The 20326-nt window shown below is 43.0% G+C and overlaps 1 protein-coding gene across 1 annotated transcript in view; it reads left to right on the top strand.

Annotated features, from left to right (window-relative positions):
- Positions 1-16641, top strand: part of ppm1ba (protein phosphatase, Mg2+/Mn2+ dependent, 1Ba) — a 37298-nt gene extending 20657 nt beyond the window's left edge. Inside the window, exons 4-6 of the mRNA XM_056291339.1 lie at positions 173-284; positions 9587-9644; positions 15814-16641. Of these exons, the coding sequence (XP_056147314.1) occupies positions 173-284; positions 9587-9644; positions 15814-15843 (200 nt within the window). The 3' untranslated portion in view covers positions 15844-16641. The remainder of the gene's footprint in view (positions 1-172; positions 285-9586; positions 9645-15813) is intronic.
- Positions 16642-20326: the final 3685 nt, after the last annotated feature.

The raw sequence follows: 20326 nt of genomic DNA, 5'->3' as shown, positions 1-20326 counted from the left end.
TTCTACAAGTTCATTTGTGAAGTTTATCTGCTTCTCTTGCTCCTCATCTGTCATATTTTTTCCTCTTCTCTCTCTCCCCTACCCATTCTCTTCCTCTCTTTCCCCTGCTTTCCATAGCCGTTACCACTTGGGTTAATTCTGACTTGTCTGACATGTCCGGTGTTGTTTTTAGAAATGCTGTCCCGGTCAGGGGAGGAAGGGGCTCCAGACCTGGTGACAGTGATGAGGAACCTGTCAGCTGACACCATCCCCAATCTGCCACCAGGGGGAGGCCTTGCCAGCAAGTAAGGACCGCCACCCATCCAGGGATACAAATAGCAAGGTCTAGGTAGTGTTGGTTGTCGTTTGGATTTCATCTGTTCCGATTGTGGTTATTGAACCTGGTTCTTAAAAAAAGAAACAAACATGGCAATGTAATGATAAACATCTAAGTGTGTATGCAGATACACTTGCACATATGTGGAGTACACAACAATAAAGCACAAAGTGAGTCATTTCAATAAATTAGGTAGGGATATTGAAAATGGTCTGAGAGTTTGTCAGTCTGGGACGGTAGTAAAGGTTAGTGTATGCAAAAAACGGTCCCCATGTCTTAAAACTAGTGGATGATACTCTCATGATACCCCTAATTTATTCCATATTAACAAAATAGAAGATATCTCTAATCCAAGAGTGATGGGTAGGTCGGGTGGGGGTTCCCACATTACAAGAATCAGGTATCTAGCCAAAAGAGTTGCAAAAGCTATAAAGTTCTTCATATGATTTGATATTGGAGGTGTGAGTGTGACACCAGATGAGGCAGTGATTGCTGATGGTTTGACAGAGACCGAAATAACCTGTGAGACTGTATTAAATATTTCCAACCAAAGTTATGTAAAGAGGGAGGGGCATGTCCAAAACATATGGATATAGGTGGCTGGAGATTGATGACATCTATTGCAGACAGGCTCAACATCCTCATACATTCTTGACAGTCTAACCTTAGTTAAGTTAAAGCGATGAAGAACCTTACACTGTAGCGACCTGTGCCTAGCAGAGATGGAGGAGGAGGGAACCTATTGCAAACACTGATCCCAGAGATTTGAGAGATTCACGGAAACATGAACAAGAGCAAATCGGGAGGCTGGTCTAGAAGAGGAGGACAAGGAGGAGGACAAGGCGAATCCAGGCCGAACCACTGCTTTTTCCAACACACACATAGACGCATTCATGTGACGAACACAAGCTGACTCCGCCCCCCTCCTGAAGACAGAATTGCCAATTATTGCTGCTTCACCGAGTCCGGCCATAGTTGGATCTGACAAGACCGGGGCGTGAACTCTGGTCTCCAGGGGGCAACTGCATCGACACAAAGCCGATGCTTAGACCGCTACACCACCGCGGACCCTGATTTCATTGTTATCGATGTTGGGGGCGAGTGGGAGCCCTCCAGATAAAGCCAGAACTGGATTGCTCTCAAGTTAGAGGCCCAGTAGTAAAATGTAAAATTTGACAATGCTTGACCCCCGAGAGGTTTTGGCCTCTGAAGCAAGGTCTTACGGACTCTTAAATTGACTTGACTTGACTTGGAATCTTCCTGTTCCAGATGATTTCAGATATTAATTTATCATTCTTACCAAAGGACTGCGGAACAAAAATGGGTAGGCATTGGAACAAATAGGGATACTTTGGGAGGGTATTCATTTTAACAGAATTGATCTGGACCACTAGGGATAAATTTAACAGAAACTAGCGCCCAAAATCATCCTGTGTCTTAGCAACTTGTGGGAGAATGTTGGAGTTAAATAAATCTTCAAATTAAGTAAATTATGCAGTGGGTAGTTTCTTGTTGCCAGATTCACAAGTAATATCTCAGTTTTGGCCAGATAAAAATTGTAGCCAGATGTACGGCCAAAAGATGTTGTATGTAAATATATTGAGAGCAGTTGGAACTGATCCTGGGTCCTGGGAGATCAAAGATATACACTAAGTCTGTACTCACACTAGGCAATCCGTACCATGCCTGAGCATGTTGGACCCCCAAAGTCCAGTTCATTTGACTAGTGTGATCGCTCTGTACCATGCTCGGGCCCGGTTCAGCGTATCGTGGCCTGCCCCACTTGAAGAGGTGGGCTTGGGCACGGTTCAGTTGGACTTTGGCATGATACACATTTAGTATGACCACTAACTGTGCCTGAGCACGGAACTCGAATGCTGTGAGCCACTGCCCTCTTAATTAATTCAGCTTTATCAGCCTTATCTTTGACGTTTTTCTCGTGCCTCATTTCAAAATTACGCTTTACACTTGAAATTTGACACACAACATTTTAGCAGCAGAGAGTGCACACAGCTTGGTCCTTTCATGAAATAAATCCGAATTCGTTTGTCCAAGATGGCTGAAAGAGGCGAACATTAGACAACCTACTTTTTTTTTTGCTACTGCCATCGTCCGTTCTTCTTGACATAAAGCAAAAAAGAAAGCTAGCTAGGTATCCTACGTTTTCACTACCGCTGTAATGCTGCACTCATCGGCAGATCAGAGGGAGGGGGGAGGAGGGGTATTATAGACCACGTCAATTGTGTGCACTCTTGCTGTCAAAAACAATGGTGTAGTTTGAGACTAATTAATTATTTCAGTATTCTTTTAAATCAAATTGTTCATTCACTGTTATGCTATATTTTGTATTAAAAAAATTTTTTTTAATAAAAAGTATATTAAAAAAATGTTTTAATTGCTCCGTGCCACCATGGGTACACGTTGCCAATCCCTATTTCTGGTTTGCCGCAATGACCCGCCACCAGGCTCCTCACCTGTTGTCTTCTCTGCGGCATCCATGTTGTTTATGTCATAATTACATAATCAACAACTAGTCGACGTCAAGGTTAAAGTGTTATCACAGAGCAGTAAATTTGACTAGTCTGTGCAACCCTCCTAATGTGTGTGTGTGTGCGTGCGTGCACGTCGGAGAGAGAGAGCTGGCCCCACCCCTCGGCTCGCACATAAGACAGGCTCCGAGAGAGATCTCTCTTCTGGACTGGGAATAGCGAAAATGCATCATGCGTCTTAATCTTATTGCAAATTAGAAACAGAGATGGTGAGATAAAAAGTGAAAGATAATGTTTATGTAGCCTAAATAGATAGAAAATGTATTTTCTTAATTTCTCCAATACCAATAGCAGAACCGTTAATGTCGGAGCTTATCAATACTACGGTCTTTAATAATTTAGCACTGGTGCCCGTTTAATACTGGGTTTTGATATCTCTCCCTACTCATCACGTCCAAAATGACTCCAGATAATCAACAAGGTAAATAAAATCATGAACTCCATTGTGTTACGTGAGATCGCTTCTCTTCAACACAAAAAGTCACATGATGATGTAACCATGCTCAGGCCTGAAATGTTAAGTGCAATGTGAGCACAGGCGAGGGAGGAAGGGACAATCATGCTTGGGCACAGTACAAGGCAATCGTTCTTAATGTGAGTACGCCCTAAGAGATCGTTCGCATAAAAGGAAACAGTATGTTCAACACCATATTTGAGTACACCTATAATTTGTGGGTGTGACCGGAGAGCCACAGCAAGTGGCTCGATGGCAATGGCAAACAAAAGGGGACTCAGTGGACAGCCCTACCGAGTAGAGCGGTGGAGAGGAAAAGGTTTTGAGTGGGTGTTACTGGTTCTAACAGATGCAGTGGGCAAAGTATATAGCAGTCTCACTCAAGAAATAAATGTATTGCCAAAACTGAACTTCTGTACAATATAGAAAAGATAACCCCACTGTACTTGGTTAAAGGCCTTTTCTACATCCAATGGAATTAGGATCTCTGATGTGACTGAAGTAGAGGAGTTATACTGGATTTTGAAGAGCCTCCTCAGATTAGAAGATGAATATCTACCATGGATGAATCCTGTCTCGTCTGGGTGGATGACAGAAGGAAGAACAGATTCCAGGCGCATGGCAAGCAGTTTGAACAGAAGTTTCAGATCAACTGACAACAAACTTAAGGGCCGATAGCTCGCAGCTGATAGAGGGTCCTTACCCTTCTTTAAAATCCCTGAGATTGTAGTTTTGCATGAGAGTTGGCGGGAGTTTAGAGGACATAAATGATTCATTGAACATATCAATTAGGATTGGGGCTAATTTTTCAGAAGAGTTTCCTATAAAATTCTATTGGGTATCTGTCTGACCCTGGACATTTCCCTGTTTGCATAGAAGAAGCTGTTTGTCTCAATTCGGCAATAGTGATTGGCCTGTCCAATGTCTTAACAGAGTCATATTCTACTTTAGTAATGTTGAAAAAGTTGGTCAAAGGTGGAGTGGTCAGTAACATGTTCAGATGAATATAGAGACACATGGAACTGCCTGAAGTGTCCATTAATCAGTGGGATCTGGTGTAACACCTGATGGGGCCTGAATTTGTGGAATCCGATGAGAGAATGATAGTGGGCTTGCTTGACTTGCTTTGTCCCCATGCTCATAGTACGTGGATCTAGATTTAAAAATCTTGGGTGACGGGGAAGCAGCATAGATATTTTCAAGCTGAGTTACTTATTTACTCACTTCAGATAGTTTCTTTTTCCTAAGTTTAACTTCATACATTGAAAATGAGGTAATTTCCCCTTGTAAAAAGGCTTTCAGAGCCTCCCAGAGCACATACAGGGAGATAACTGGGGTTTTATTTAGTGATAGAAAAAAAGTCAACTTGTTGTGAGATAAAACTCACAAAATCTTCATTGGACAGCAAGTGTGTATTAACACTAGAACGACCAGGATTTCACTCCTACGTAAAACGACCATGGGTGGTCTAAATGCCTGCCCATTTTTAAACTATATTCTGCCAAGATAAATGTCCAGTTGAGATATTAATGCATTGCATATGGTTAGTATGTCTGTTAGGAAATGACTGACCCCAAAATTAACATTTTAACAACTATAATACTATTTTTAAACTTCAGCGAGTCATGGTCGAACTTGAATAGCAAAATGGAAAAAGTGAAAATATTACCTGAAAAACAAAAGGAAAACACATATTACTAATCTAACAAACATAACAAGGCCTATAAAACGTGAAATGTAAAGAAATATTGAAACAGTCCCAAACAACGACCGGAACTTAAAAACTACTAGAACGACCACGGTTTTTAAACTCTATATTCTGTCAAGATAAATACCTAGTTGAGATATTAATACATTGCATATGTTAGTATGTCTGTTAAGAAACAACTGACACCAAAATTAACATTTGACAACTTTAATACTGTTTTTCAAACAATTTAAAATCGCCGTTGTCCAACACCTGTAAATACTGCAATGCCTCGGGGGTAGTCATGGTGCATCTGAAACAGCGGCTGTACCCAGACATGTTGGCAGTAATCAAAAATCAAGTTTAGACTATTACTGCACTGGAGAACGCTTATGTGTTTCTAGAACAGAGAAATGAACTTCGCGAAGGAAATGATGCGACCAACACACGTCATAAATAGTGACATGACGCGCACGATGATGCGCAAATTACGAGCCGACTTTTTGACCGCTCATGGTTGTTTTAAGATAGATTTTATCGTAACTTTTTTTGTGCAATTGATCTAAAGCTAATTTTAATACAAATATATGCAATTTTAGGAGCATTCAGGGAGCGGCAGGTATGTATCTTTTTTTTCTTCATAAAGTTATTAAACTTTGAAAATCCAGAACGGTCAAAATGACGGCCTTGGTCGTTCTAGTGTTAAGGTGCCCTCATGGCAATTTTGAATAGGGTTTCCTTACCTGGGGCTCTTTGGGGATGAACTGGAGGAAGGGTCACATCACTCTGTACTGTAAACTTGTATCTAAAGAAGGTATTACACATAAAACTTTTTCATGCATCTTGGTCGTATGCAGCTGAGTTGCATTTCAGTGTCACTGTGTAGTAGAGCCCTGTGCAGGACTATTTTCTTAATCCCACTTCTGCTGGATTCCTGACCATTACTGCCCTGTCCCGCAATGTATGTTATACTCCCACCCGCTCCCGCAATGTGTGTCCACTCCTGCCCATTCTGACCATTCACACCGTCACAATAGAGTTCCGTTGACTTTTCTGTCTTCTCCCAACCCACAGGGAAAACACATTATTTTACTGTGTAGTATTAATAAAGAGATGCATACCTGTTGGTAATAACATACCAAAGTTACATGCTTTGTTTTTGTATTGTAATGACCTGCTTTGAGCTCTTTTCAACTTGTTGTTCACTCCATCCTTCTGGTTAGCGCTAGCTAAATCCCAGAACCCACAGTTTATTTTTTGACCGCCCGCTCCCACCTGCAGCAAAGTTAAAACCGCCCTCTCCTACAAGATTTGTGTTGCGTACTACGGGATCCCATTTCCAATACTGTGTAGCACCAAACTACACAGTATTGGAAGTGGGATTTGGTGCTACACAGTCCTCTACTGTGTAGCACCAAAGGTGGTAGCATGTGATCAGGTTGCATAGAGTTGAAACCCACTCAACTTTTCATACTAGTTTCATGTAAGAGCTAACCAAAATGCTGAAGTGTCACATGACTATCAAATTAGTCTATTGTATCATCTAATATTTGTAAATAATTGACAGCAACCTAGTGAAATTGACCTAGGAAAAAGAAATCACTATTACTGAGTAATTTGAAAATTAATGGATTAACCCAAGGTATTCCACGTAGTTTTTAAGCATTTCCTTTCACATAGAAGTTGACATGACAACTTGGCTAACCATCAATTGAACTAGTTTACATACCATTACATTTATATTAACAAATGACAATGAAATATTCTGTTGTTTTGTCATCTATCATGCACTAGAAATAAGTGTCGTCGCATGTGTTTTTGATTTTGTAGCTGAAAGGCTTTGTGTAGTGGTAAAGTTGCATTAACCTGCACAACTCATACCTTAGTAATACAACCAAGGTGCATGAATAGTTTCACCATGTAATGCTGGCCATATGAAATATCAAAAATGGCTCTTTCAGTCAGGTTTAAACCATACTTTATAGTGTTCATTAGTTATTACATGTAAACCTATTATAGATGTTGAAGCAGATATTTAACTATTCATGCTTACAAGTATGCAAACTATCAGTCACTTCAAAATGTACTGAAATATCAAATTAGTGTTGATTTTGGCTTATGATAGCCATGGTGTAAAGTAGGATGTTTGCTGGGTGTCTTTCAGCAGTAGCTATGCCCAATTTTGCTCTTTTCCCTTGCTACTTTGCCCTGCCTTGTTTTAGCCATAGATTTTTATAGATCCTATATGTTGTGCTCCCTCATACTGATTGATTAGTTAAAGATTGCTTTGGCAGTACCACACAAAAGACCTGAGGATGTGGGAACAATCACATGTCATCTTGGATTTAGGTTCCGACTTTCAAATCTGTCTTGGCTAGCTATCACAAAATCCCATGGCACATTTCTTGTTGACTTTTGTTGAAATATTGGCTTACTCCTGTAAACTGACCAAAAGACACACCTAATTGACAGCTTTTTGTGAAGGCAGTTCATCAGGTTATTTTGGTTGTTCCTTATCTGATGCGAGGGTCTAAGGACAGGATGTTGTGTTGCTGTAAAGCCCCTTGAGGCAGATTTGTGATTTGTGATATTGGACTATACAAATAAAATTGACTTGACTTCTTTCTAAAAATCCATATTGAATAAAGCTTTCAATTCAGTGACTGGCAGTATCTGAGGACTGAGAATCGTACTTAGGCATGGCACATAGCCGTTCTACCTAATATGAGAACACCCTCAAAATAAAAACACTGAGAACATAACTCAGCAACGTTGATACAGGGCTTAAAGTAGTAAAAGGAGACCAAGATAGGAATATATTGGATTATGAATTTGGGTTGGGCGATCGCTGTGGCTACTCGAGCTCGCTGATTGGCAGTCCGATCATCGGGGGGCAGCGGGAGAAGGAAGGTGTAGGGGGAGTTATGTCACAGCGCGCCAGTGAAATGCCAGCATGGACGACTTAGGCTTAGTGTCAAAGAAAAATGTAAAATCTCCTATTTGGGAATATTATGGGTTTTACCCTGATGCTAAAGATAAGCCTCATTGTTGATGTGAGAATTTGATTTGGATTAAAGATTTTGAATAATCATCTTGAGCGTGGTTTAGCATCTGACGGAGCTGGGAAATAATCAAACCTTTAAGCTCTCTGCAAGCAGTACAGTTAAAGTTATGTGAATAAACATTTATAAAAGGTGTGAACATTTTATTTAAAATCTGTCCTTTCACGCAATGGCTCCATCTTAAATATCACAGCATCATGTTCCAGCCATCTACCCATTATCCGAGCTGTTTATCCTATTTAGGGTCACGGATGCTGGAGCCCATCCCAGGAGCCATTGGGCGGCAGGCGGCCCATGTTCCGTCATCATCATCATCATCATCATGTTCCATTAAACATCATCATCATCATGCATCATGTTCAGCATCATGTTCTGTTAAACATTATTGTCTTTAATATCACAATCAAAATAAAATCCACAACATTAACTACTCTTATGGAGGGAGGGCAGAGCCAAGTTTTGGAGAGCAGATATATGAAGAACAGAGATGTGGGGTGTCAGATCCATGGAAAACAGACAGCAAACTGGTTTGTAATTAAGATGTAAAATTCACTCATGCTGATTAACGGGGCTCAGCGGGCGAACAAGCCGCTCCACCAGAAACATCTGTAAATGTGCAGTAGGGTGCCGATTCTTTTTTTTTTGTGGCCCCCCTTCCCCCTCCCCAATTGTACTTGGTCAATCACCCCACTCTCGAGCCATCCCTGTCGCTGATCCCCTCTGCCGATCTGGGGAGGGCTGCAGGCTATCACATGCCTCCTCCGATACATGTGGAGTCGCCAGCCGCTTCTTTTCACCTGACAGTAAGCAGTTTCACCAGGGGGACGTAGCGCATGGGAGGATCACGCCATTCCCCCAATTTCCCCCTCCCCCCCCCGAACGGGTGCTCCAACCGACCCGAGGAGGCGCTAGTGCAACAACCAGGACACATAACCCACATCCGGCTTCTCACCCGCAGACACGGCCAATTGTGTCTGTAGAGACGCCCGACCAAGCCGGAGGTAACACAAGGATTCGATCTGGCGAGTCCTGTGTTGGTAGGCAACGGAATAGACCGCTACGCTACCTGGACGCCCAGGTTGCCGATTCTATAGACTACTTTTATAACATCTTAGTTCTGCTAGCAAGTTACTTAAAATCGTCTTAATATCAGTGTAGGAAAAACCAATCATTGATCATCCCCTTAATCGTCGATATACGATCTGATCACCAGTCGGCACAAGCCTGTTATGAACATGTCAAGGACAGTAAAGTGGGGAAGGTAGTAAAGGGATTTTCTTCCCGATAACTACTTAGTTTTAGGACTGTGTGACTTAACATGTTTTTTAGAACATGAGACCATGTTTGTTTTCTTTTGTCATCTTACCCACCTGTAGTTTTTCCTTTATCACTGCCATCTCTTCTCTCTATCATGTTTCCTGTTGTTACTTTGGTTATTGGTTTATTTAGTCAGAAGCATAAAGTGAGATCTCATGTCACATATGTTGAACTTTATATATGTGTGTCATCTCCTCCCAGACGCAGTGTTATTGAAGCAGTATACAATCGGCTGAACCCACACAGGGAGGAGGATGGGGTGAGTGTTAATCTTTTTGCAACTCTACTAGAATCATCCCTTTCTGTCTGACTGCTCACACAAACGAGTAATAATAAACACATTGCTGAAGACTACTGGCAATATCAGATGCCTGACATTTTTGTGTTTTGCTTACCCCTCTCACATGTCGGGCTTTGACCAGGTTCAAATCATTTCTGAAATCCTTTGACTGACCTTTTGACTTGGCTGTCTGACGGATCCAGACGGAGTTTGATATTAAGCAGTTTGAGCATCAAACAAACAATCTCACTTTTCCAGCTGAAGAGTTTAAATGACTTCAGATATGTTTTGAGCCCAAAATGATAATTAAACAGGAATAATTTTTTCTCTACACGGAGTATGCTGCACCCCCCCCCCCCATGCCGCCACCTCTAACTGACCGCCATGCTGTGTGCATGACAAACTTTTTCTGCGTTATGCTGGGCATACACCAAGGGATTTTCAAAATACAAACATCACACATTTAACAATTTCTTTTCAATCCTAGATGTGTACATCCTCTACAATCAGGAAGGACATGTTATCACAAGGGTCACACCTCATAGGATTCTTTCACCAGTTCTAAGTCTTTGAATCCCCCGATCCTGGTGGTGTGTGCTGAGTTATCACAAAAACAGAAGTGTTCACATCATTGCTAAAATGGAGCAAGCTGGCAAATGGCTAGTAGCGGCACTTGTTCTGTGCATTCATTTGTGCGGACAAACCAAGGAGAAGAAATTTAAGAAGGGTCTGGACAAAGAATTTGTTCTGTCATTCAAGACACCAGATTCTACTTCATGGCCATATTTGTACTATTGTGGTGCTGAGAGTTCATTAGCTGTTGAAAGTTCCATATGGAAAGATGCAGTCTACATCGCAGTCTACATTTGTTGCGCAGCACACACTACAGGGGCCAAGTGTAAGACTGAGGGCACAATCAAACCAATCTGACATTGTTGAAAGTTCCTCACCAGTTTAAGACTGGATCACAAAAATCTTTATCCAGATTTCCTTATGAGCTTGTAAATTTGTCTTGGACTCAAAATTCCTTGCTGAGTGTGCTCGACATTAACCAGATCCAAGAGCTGCAGAATTTATCTGTAATAGTATAAATGTATGGGTGCCTCCCTATTAGATACAGAATAAGTATGTAGGCATTCATTCTAAAGCGATGCTGGTCCCTAGATTGTTATTTGGTGTGATAGTGATTAGTTTACTGACATCAGTATAGGCTACTCTCTGCAATTTGGACTAGATTTACTGAAGTGTTATTACTTGTGGGACTCAAATATCTTTTTTTTTTTATTTCTGATTTTTCCCTTTTTCTCCCAATTTAGTGGCCAATCGCTCCCTATTTTAATTCAAACACCCACCCTCGTACTGCATGCGTTCGCCAACTCCATCTCTCCAGCCGGCAGTCTCGAAGGAGACGCCTTGCCACTTCCGGGACAAGGCAAATCCAGGCCGAACCACTGCTTTTTCCCAACATACACAGAGACGCATTCATGTGACGAACACAAGCCGACTCAGCCCCCTCCCGAAGACAGCGCTGCCAATTGTTGCTGCTTCATCGAGTCCGGCCATAGTCGGATCTGACGAGACCGGGGCGCGAACCCCGGTCCCCAGTGGGCAACTGCATCGACACAAAGCCGATGCTTAGACTGCTATACCACCGCGGACCCCAAATATCATTTATTTTTTAACAAGATGAATAAGAACGTGCCACCTTTTGATGAATTTCCCTGAAACTAACAAGATTCCTGAACACAAACCTAGTGTCAGTTTATGTTCCTCCTGATTTTAATGGGTGAAATGTTCTTTTAGACGTGGATGACTGATTCTAAAAAAAAAACTTTGGGAAAAAAATCTGGCTGAGCTACCTTAGGTTTTTCTTTTGTACAGGAAAAGGAAGGGAGTTGAAGGTTGATTTTAAAGATCAGCAAAACACCAAAATTTAGATAGAACATACCGCCATCTGAGATTTAAAAAATGCCAGAACCTGGGGAGAATGTTGGGATGGGATGCAGGTATCAAACCACACCCTGCAGTTTTTTGGTTTTTTTTTTACCTTTGGGAATAACAGTCTACTGAAAAATACAAAAATATGTAACTTTTGTTTGTCTGTCTCAATAACTGTATCTGCTCTCTCTTTCAATTTGTCTCATGCTCAAATACTCCTCTACTCAATCAAAGAATTTTATATATATATATATATATATATATATATATATATATAGTAGAAGATGGAAGGGTGTAGCCGGGGGGTTGTGACTCGTATCCCTCACATAGCCAAGCCTATAGCCAAGCCTTATAACCACAGAAGCAGCACTTAAATGAGATTCACTGTTTTGCGTATAGATTGTATAGCGTTAAAATGTCAAGATAAGCACCACAGTCGATGTGTCTGACTTGGATGTGTCCAATTACATCAGTATTCAGTGAAAATAAGTTGTTTTAGTGCTGTGTTGACTTTTAAAGCCACATTTGCTAGTATTAGTAGTATTTGCGGCATGGTGGCCCAGTGGTTAGCGCTGTCGCCTCACAGCGAGAAGGTCCTGGGTTTGAACCCAGGGTTGTCCAACATTGGGGGTCATCCCAGGTCGTCCTCTGTGTGGAGTTTGCATGTTCTCCCCGTGTCTGCGGTGGGTTTTCCAGTTTCCCCCCACCATCAAAAAGACATGCATGTTAGGGTTTATACTCCTGTCTGTGCCCATGACCAAGGCATGGCAAGATGAACTGGAGTTGGTCTCTGGGTGCTGCACGGCGGCTGCCCACTGCTCCTAGCTACACAACTAGGATGGGTTAAATGCAGAGAGGAATTTCCCCACGGGGATTAAAAATGTATATCAAAAAAAAAAAATCCATCCATCCGTCCATTATCCAAACCGCTTATCCGGGTCGCGGGGATGCTGGAGCCTATCCCAGAAGTCATTGGGCGGCAGGCAGGGAGACACCCTGGACAGGCCGCTAGGCCATCACAGGGCTCACACACACACACACACATGAAATTATTATATTATCAAATCAATCAAATTGTAAAGTCCACTTTTTAATGGACCAACTAGCCATTAGCTCAAATCAGCTAAGAATTATATATGTATTGATTGGACACAATAGGGTACATTGTTGGGTGTAATTTCATCACCAATTGCCAACATTATGATAATTTAAAAAACTGAACAAAAAAAATCAAAAATTAAAATTAGATTCATTTTTAAGAGACTATTTTTTTCAAAGGTAAGTCATGAAAGCAGGTCTCTGTGGTATGGAAATGAACTGCATTTATATAGCACTGTTTTCCAAAGTGCTTTACAATTAATGCCTCGCATATTTTACCCATGCACACATATACCAATGGCGGTGTCCATGCAAGGTAACAACCAGCTCATCGGGAGCAGTTAGGGCTTAGGTGTCTTGCTCAGGGACACATTAACATTTTTGCCAGGAGGAGCTGAGAATCGAACCAGCAACCCTCCAGTTACCGATTTACCTGCTCTACCTCCTGAGCCACTAATGCCCCGTAATAGCAGTGGTTATCCTATTGGTGTAACTTGACAACTTCTTTTTAAAGGGGGATCCGTGCTGTTCAAGACGAAGAGACAGACACTTGTAATTATGAAGGCCTGCCAGCTTGGAGCCCATTTTGGTTTCAAGTTGTCAGAGGATTTTTAGCCGCTGGGCCAAAGGACTACCACACCCCGTAAACCACTCACATTCTGCCCAAGGGACCATCAGCTTCAGAGATGAAAGAAGCAAAAGCATAGGAGAGGGGGGATGAGAGGAATGATGGAGGGATTTTTTTGTGTTTGAACTTAGCCCAGAGAGACACCTTGCCAAGTTGACCAGTACAATGCCCATACACTGACTGCAGTAGTGTGTTCCTGTCACTTCCTGTTGTATCACAGCAAAGGTGTGTTTATGTGCGTGCATGCCTGCCTGCATGTGTCTGTGTGTGTGCATGTGTACGCACACGCCTAATAGTTGATAATTGTAATATCTGAAGAAAGTTTCTGGGTAGTTATTTTTTAGACATGCAGAGATCCAAATATAACAGGAAGTCCTTGAGTGAATAAGGTCATGCTGGTGTCATCAAGCACAGAAGCGCGTGAGCCCAGAAGTGTGAGGGAGCTGATATGCTGAGGTGCGCGCGCAAGTGTGTGTGTGTGGGGGGGGGGGGGGGGCTAACGGGGCGGGCCTTCTAGTTGACTGGTTAGTGCAGTCGCCTGTGGTCCAGGCTATCGGGGTTCGGTTCCCGGCTGCCCCTGAATTGTTACACTGAATTCGCAGCCATTGGTGGCGCAGTGGTTAGCACCGTCGTCTCACAGCAGTAAGTTCCTGGGTTCGAACCCCGGGGTTGTCCAACCTTGGGGGTCATCCCAGATTGTCCTCTGTGTGGAGTTTGCGTGTTCTCCCCGTGTCTGCGGTGGGTTTCCTCCGGGTGCTCCTGTTCCCCCCACCATCAAAAAGACATGCATGTTAGGGTTAATACTCCTGTCCGTGCCCCTGACTGAGGCATGGCAAGACGAACTGGAGTTGGTCCCCGGGTGCTGCACGGCCGTTGCCCACTGCTCCTAGCTACACCGCTGGGGTATCTTAAAGTCTGATTGCATATTAGGCAAACACTTCACTGTTTATTTGTGTGTGTGTCTGGGTAAGACTGTATGTGTGTGTGTGTATGTGTGTGTGTGTGTGTGTGTGCTTAGAGCAGTCCCTTTTGTGTGTGTGTAGCTACTGCGTGGGCCATATGATTGGAGCTCATGGGTGCTTTACTGTCCTCGTGGCAATGTCTTATTTTCTCTTCATTTAGAGACTTACCGTACTTTTGTCTAACATAAAGCCTACACCTACACGAACAGACACAGACAGATGACCTTAATCACTCCGCTGACTGAATTGAAATGAAAAGTAGCTCGTTTAGGATATTTGAAATTGTATTAGCACTTTAGTGGCGGAAAGACTTTGATTTTTCTCCCTTAAAACATGTTTACTGTCCTTAAGGAATGCTCATACTGCTAAACTGTTAGGCTGGAGCAGGTCATCTGAAACTAGATGGAAGAATATTGCATTCAGAGCACACTAAATAAAATGAAAACGATTACTTCTACACTACTTTTCACTGCTTTAACTGTCAAATAATGACTCGCACCTGCAAGTTTTGGAGAAACGGTTTGGAGTCGCACACACATGGAGACACACTGATACGGGTTGTGTAGATTTGTCTAACTGTGTGTTCAACCTCTGATTAACGCAGCCCTCCTGTTTCATTTGGTAAGTGACCACATATATAAATGTTACCCCTTCCCCGCTCTCTCTTGCCCTTCACCAACATAGACGCACAGACATTCAAGCACATACGCACAAATCCACAGGCATGTAAGTGGCCACCCGCTGTGCATAATACCACTTCCCAGTCACTCATCAGTCGCTATTTCCTGTCCCAATCTACTCTTTAGCATGTGGAGCGTCATTAAGAACGAATGAAAGTGTGTGTGTGTGTGTGTGTGTGTGTGTGTGTGTGTGTGCGTGCGTGCGTGCGTGCGTGCGCGCGCGCGCGTGTGTGTGTGTGTGTGTGTGCGCGTGTGTGCGCGCGCGCGCATATAAAGTGTAGATAATGGCTTCAGGTTTAATAAGGATGTGTGGTCATTCTTGTTGGTATCTTCCTCTACACACACACACACACAGATACACATGAACACATCCAACTGCGTGAAGACACACAAACACGCATGCACGGCTGTGTTTCACTCACTGTTTTCACAATTGCACGCAAATACGTGACATTCTTTGTCTGTCTGTTTCTCTGTCTCAGTCCCTGCAAAAACAGCCTTGGACCTATCGTGTCAGTAATTTTACAGAGTGCGCCCAACCTTTGAGTTTGAAAGTGTGCTCCGGCTTACCTCGCCTTCTCTACCTGCTTCTTAACTTTTGATTTGTTCACTCGATTCAAGTGAAAACTTGGGTTTTGAATTCCAGATTTGAAAAATGTCATTGTGTGACCTTCAAAAATGTCGTTTCAGTCTTAACAGCAGTGTGTCTTCTTTTGTCTTCCCTTCCTCCCTGCCCTCCCCCCTCCAATTCTTCTCTTCTTCTGCTGCATCTAACTGCCCCCCCCCCATGTCTCTCTCTTCTCATTTTCTCCTCCCCTCCCTTGGTTTGTTGCCTTTCACAGAATGGAACGGAGTTGGAGGACCCCTGGTAGCTGTCCAGAGCGTCGGCTTGATCCAAAAACCAAGGACAACTTTTCACACAAAATCACATCTGTACTCAACTTTTTATGCTTTTTTTCTACAATACTAAGAGATCAAGTGCAACAGAAATGCTGCCATTTTTTTTTAATCCTCACCAAAACATCTAACCCAGAGGGCCGTCGCAACGGTTTTTGTTTTCTTTTTATAAAACAGAACAGGGGAAGAAACAACAGTGATGGTTGTATTAAAACTGAGTTGCTGTAGAAGAGAAACAAAAGCTCGAATTTGTTTTTTTGCCCCTTGATTTCATGCTTTTATTGTGGTGATTTTTTTTTTGTTGTTTTTTTGGTCTGATTGGAAACACATGAGCACCCCTACTTGGACGCTGTGGGGCGCAGTGACTTCATGATGCTCTATGGTGCCTTGCTCAGAATTGAGAAAGAAGGGAGGTCCTTGCAGCTAGACAGCCGGACAGCCAGCCATTCTGTACACAAACCAGCTGGCCGGGGATGTCTGAAAGACACTGAATAGATGGAAGTGGCTTGCCGGCTGCATTTTTGGCATTATTTGTTTGAAGTGTAAGTACTTTACATGCACCTGACTGGCAGCCAGGCAGCTACTTGGTCTTGAGAGCCGAGTCACCCGCCACCACCACCGACAGTGGCTTCTGACCAGTGGCTGGTGCCCACATCCATCAGCCTCATCTGCACAGACACCTGACTGAGTAGACCAACCTTCACAGGACTAAAGTTATTCCTGTTCCTAATGTCCAGGATTCATGACTCCTGGTTGGAAACCACGTACTACAGGCCCAGCAATGAACATGGAGTAAAGGACCTGGAAACTCCACCCCACGTGATCCATTTGGGCCAAGTCGGGATGTTTGTTTCTAGGTGTTAAGAGTTGAGTCTGGCTGGCGTTGACTACCGCTGTTGGTTGCAGCTGCCTCCAGGCCCGGTCATGGCTACCTAAAGCAAGGCGTGTGCTTCTTCGCCTGGCTGCATATAGGCATTATGTGAGAGGGGTTTAAACTGAAGTGTGATGCCTTTTTCTCACACCTCCTTGCTCACCTCCTCTCCTTCTCCTCCTCTCTTAAACGAACTCGAGAAACAATTCTGTATCTTCCTCTCTACTTCTTTCCTCCTCTCTTTTTGTGACAGAAAAGAAAGCTGTCATTTGCGTCGGCAGATATTGCCAGAATTATAAGCTTTTCAGCCTGCTGTTGGTTAAGAGTTAGAAAGTACATATATATAAATCAATATAGATATCTATATATTTTGATTTATGTTTGTTTCAAATTAATTCCCAAATTCCCAATCAAGGTTTCAGCGTGGCCTTGTGCGTGTATGCGTGCGTGTGTGTGCGTGCGCGTCTGTGTGCGCGTGTGTGTGTGTGTGTGTGTTGTTGTTGTTTGTTCCTGCATGTGTATGTCTGTGTGTATATAGTTGTCACCCATACTGCCCCCCCCCCCCCACTAAGCAGCAGTCCAAAGACAGATTTTGGGATAACGGGATTTTAACCTCTCCTACTTATCTTCCCTTCCTTATTTTTCCTTTTCCTCTTCTCAACACACACACACATACACACCTGCTCCAGCTACTACTTGCCTTCTCTCTCTCTGAAATCTTTCCTGCATAAAATCATTGTAATTTTTTTTAATCTTTTCTCACAGTGAAACACTCAAAACTTTTTTTTTTTGTAAAATGCTGCACTGTACTGTGGTTGCCATTCTTTTTTTATTATTATTATTTTGCTGAAGTGAATATAATGCAGTTCAGAACCATCCCCCCCAACTACAGCGGGATGGGAGAAGGGAGCGGAAGGGGACTTTATTGTAACGTGTGTGTGCCAGTGTGCGGTGGCAAAGGGCGGGGGGGGGGCAGCATAGGACTGGCTGTCATGTGGCCCACGCCACGAGAGCTGTGTTCAGAGAGAGAGCCTGTAGCCACTGCTACCGGCTTTTCCTTCCAGCACCTGTATCGGCACTGTCTTGAGGGCAGGGAACGTTTGCGAGGAGAGGGTAATTGTTGCTCGGTGGGTCATGACCCCGGTCCAACTTCTAGCACTGACCTGGGGCCCGTTTCACTTGTCCACCATGGAAATTACTGTTTGTCGACCTTTAAGTGAATATCAGTTTTGAACTTAAGAGAGAGAAAAAAACACGCGTCATGCTAAGATTCTCTTTTTCAATTTTTTTTAAACATTATGAATATCAGAATATAAATAAGAATAGATGCACGTACTTAAAGTGGGTATCATGTTTTTTTTAGCAGACATGTTTACGTTAGCGTATGTACATATATTCAGAAGTGTAATATATGCCTCCTCCTGCCCCCACTCATTCTCTGGCAATGTCACTGTGCTTTCTAGACTGTCAGTATTTGAGGAGACTAGGCCTTTAAGCTTTCTGGCTGGTTTATGTTCTTGTGGTACACTTGCCCCTCGTGCCATATGACAAATAGGTACTTGAATGTGTGGTTCTGTTTTTGCAGTAGCATCGTTTTATTGGGATGAAAAACTTCTTTTATGATGTTGACGGGGGTTGGTGAGGGGAGCGGGGGTGTCTAATAATTGCTTTACTCGTTTCCTCGCCAAGGAAGCGGTGCACTTGTGGGCGGGGTTAACACGTCGGGGGGGTGTTCAGCGCGGTGACACGCACACAACGTCGAGAAGCAGAGACTTAATTGATACTTGCGATTGACGCACCAACTTCCCTCCCCCAAGGAACGAACACCGTTCTGGTCCAAAACCACATCTCAAGTGACTCTCACTTGACAGATGGAACTGGCCTCTCCGTCGGTTCATGTTCACCATACTCCAACGTCTTCAAAGCTGTGCATGTGTCCACCATGCTGAACACGGTCCCGGGTTTTGGACTTTGTTTAAGCTATACTCAACACTGGGATAAGGGAGGAATTGAGGGCGGAAGGGAGGGAGAAAAGTTGATTTTTTTTTCTGAATGTAACTCACCAATATCCACACTAGGACTCTACTTCATGGACTGAGCAGTGTCGCCACACCACTCTCATCAGTCGCTTCATGAGGTAAAAGTCTCTCAGCTACTTTTTTGGAAAAAATACTATATGCTACTTGATTATTGTTTTGATTGTGGGATATAGCAGAGTCACATGCAAGGTCTTTCTTGACACTTTTTTTTTTTAAGAGACCAAGGCGGTTTAGTGTTGCGTGAATGATTTCCCCTCAACCTTCCCTTGCTTCTGCTTTAAAGATGATTTCACAGACATATTTTCAGATGAGTTGTTCATTAATTGACAGTGTCATTGTCAATTACGGATTAATCTGATATTATGGGTCAGCCGGCTCAGTATTACGTTAAAAGACACTATAGAATAGACAACAAAAATTTGCAGAAGTTTTTGGCTCTAACCCAGTTGTGAAATAGACACAAACTGCCAAAGCAGCCAAGTCATAGAACTGAAAATTTTATTTTTTTCCCCCCATTGCAGGTTGGGGGGGAGAAAACAAAACTCTAGCACTCTAAGCCACTCCCTTATGAATTTTCTGCACACTCTTTGTATATCCACAAATATTGATTGACTGATATCTGTAGAATGACAACAATGGCAAGTTTCACATTTATTTTATTTATTCCAATGCTTTAGCCATTTTAAAAATGAGAAGTGCTGTATTTTGAGGACAAAATGAGATTATAATGATAAGCTTGTGTGTGTTTGAGAGTGATGTATGGCCTTTACCCCACCCACACCCTCAGCTTTGACCTTTAAGAGAACTGTTGGTCAAGGGGGGGGGGGTCCACAGGAAGATTGAAGAGACAGAGGGTTTTCACCATCCCTCTCCTTTCTGTACTGCTATTTTCCCAGTATGATATTGTGATGTTTCAGCTCCTACAGTGAACATAATCTTCAATAAAAGATGGATTTAAATTTAACTGCTGCATTGTTTTGTCTTCAGCACCGATCATTAACATCACCGTGCATCCTCAGAGGTATTTGCTATTTAATACACCACGTGAGCAACATGGGGCTGTTTGGCATACTATTGAAACACAGCCTGGCCCTCATTTTCTATGCTTGTACAAAACGCCCGGTTCACAAGAGTGTTGCAGTTTGAAAACGCATCTGTCACCAGGCTAGCTAGCACTAACAAGACTCACTTGTTTACACTTGGAACATAGACTTCAAACCTGCCCCCCCTCCCCAAGATCTGCCCCCCAAGATTTTGGCAACATTGTGCCGCTGGTTACAAACACTCGGGATACACTGGATTCAGTCTGCCAAGGACGCAGCAAGTTAGTCTAATCTTTAACCTGACCTCCTCCACATCTCTCCGGTTACTCAAATTCCACAGGCACCGTTTGGTGCGCGCGCGCCTTCTTGTCCAGCTATATTTGTGGGGGCCAATTTTGACTTTTTAACCACAGCAGTGAGGACACTTTTCCCCCTCCCTCACTTCAACAGTTTATTTCAATTTCAGTGGGGTTTGGATTTCAGTTTAGGGTGAGAATCAGTAGTA

Source organism: Lampris incognitus, chromosome 13 (assembly GCF_029633865.1).
Source record: "Lampris incognitus isolate fLamInc1 chromosome 13, fLamInc1.hap2, whole genome shotgun sequence".
Taxonomy (NCBI): Eukaryota; Metazoa; Chordata; class Actinopteri; order Lampriformes; family Lampridae; genus Lampris; species Lampris incognitus.
This window is presented reverse-complemented; position numbering and strand designations above follow the sequence as displayed.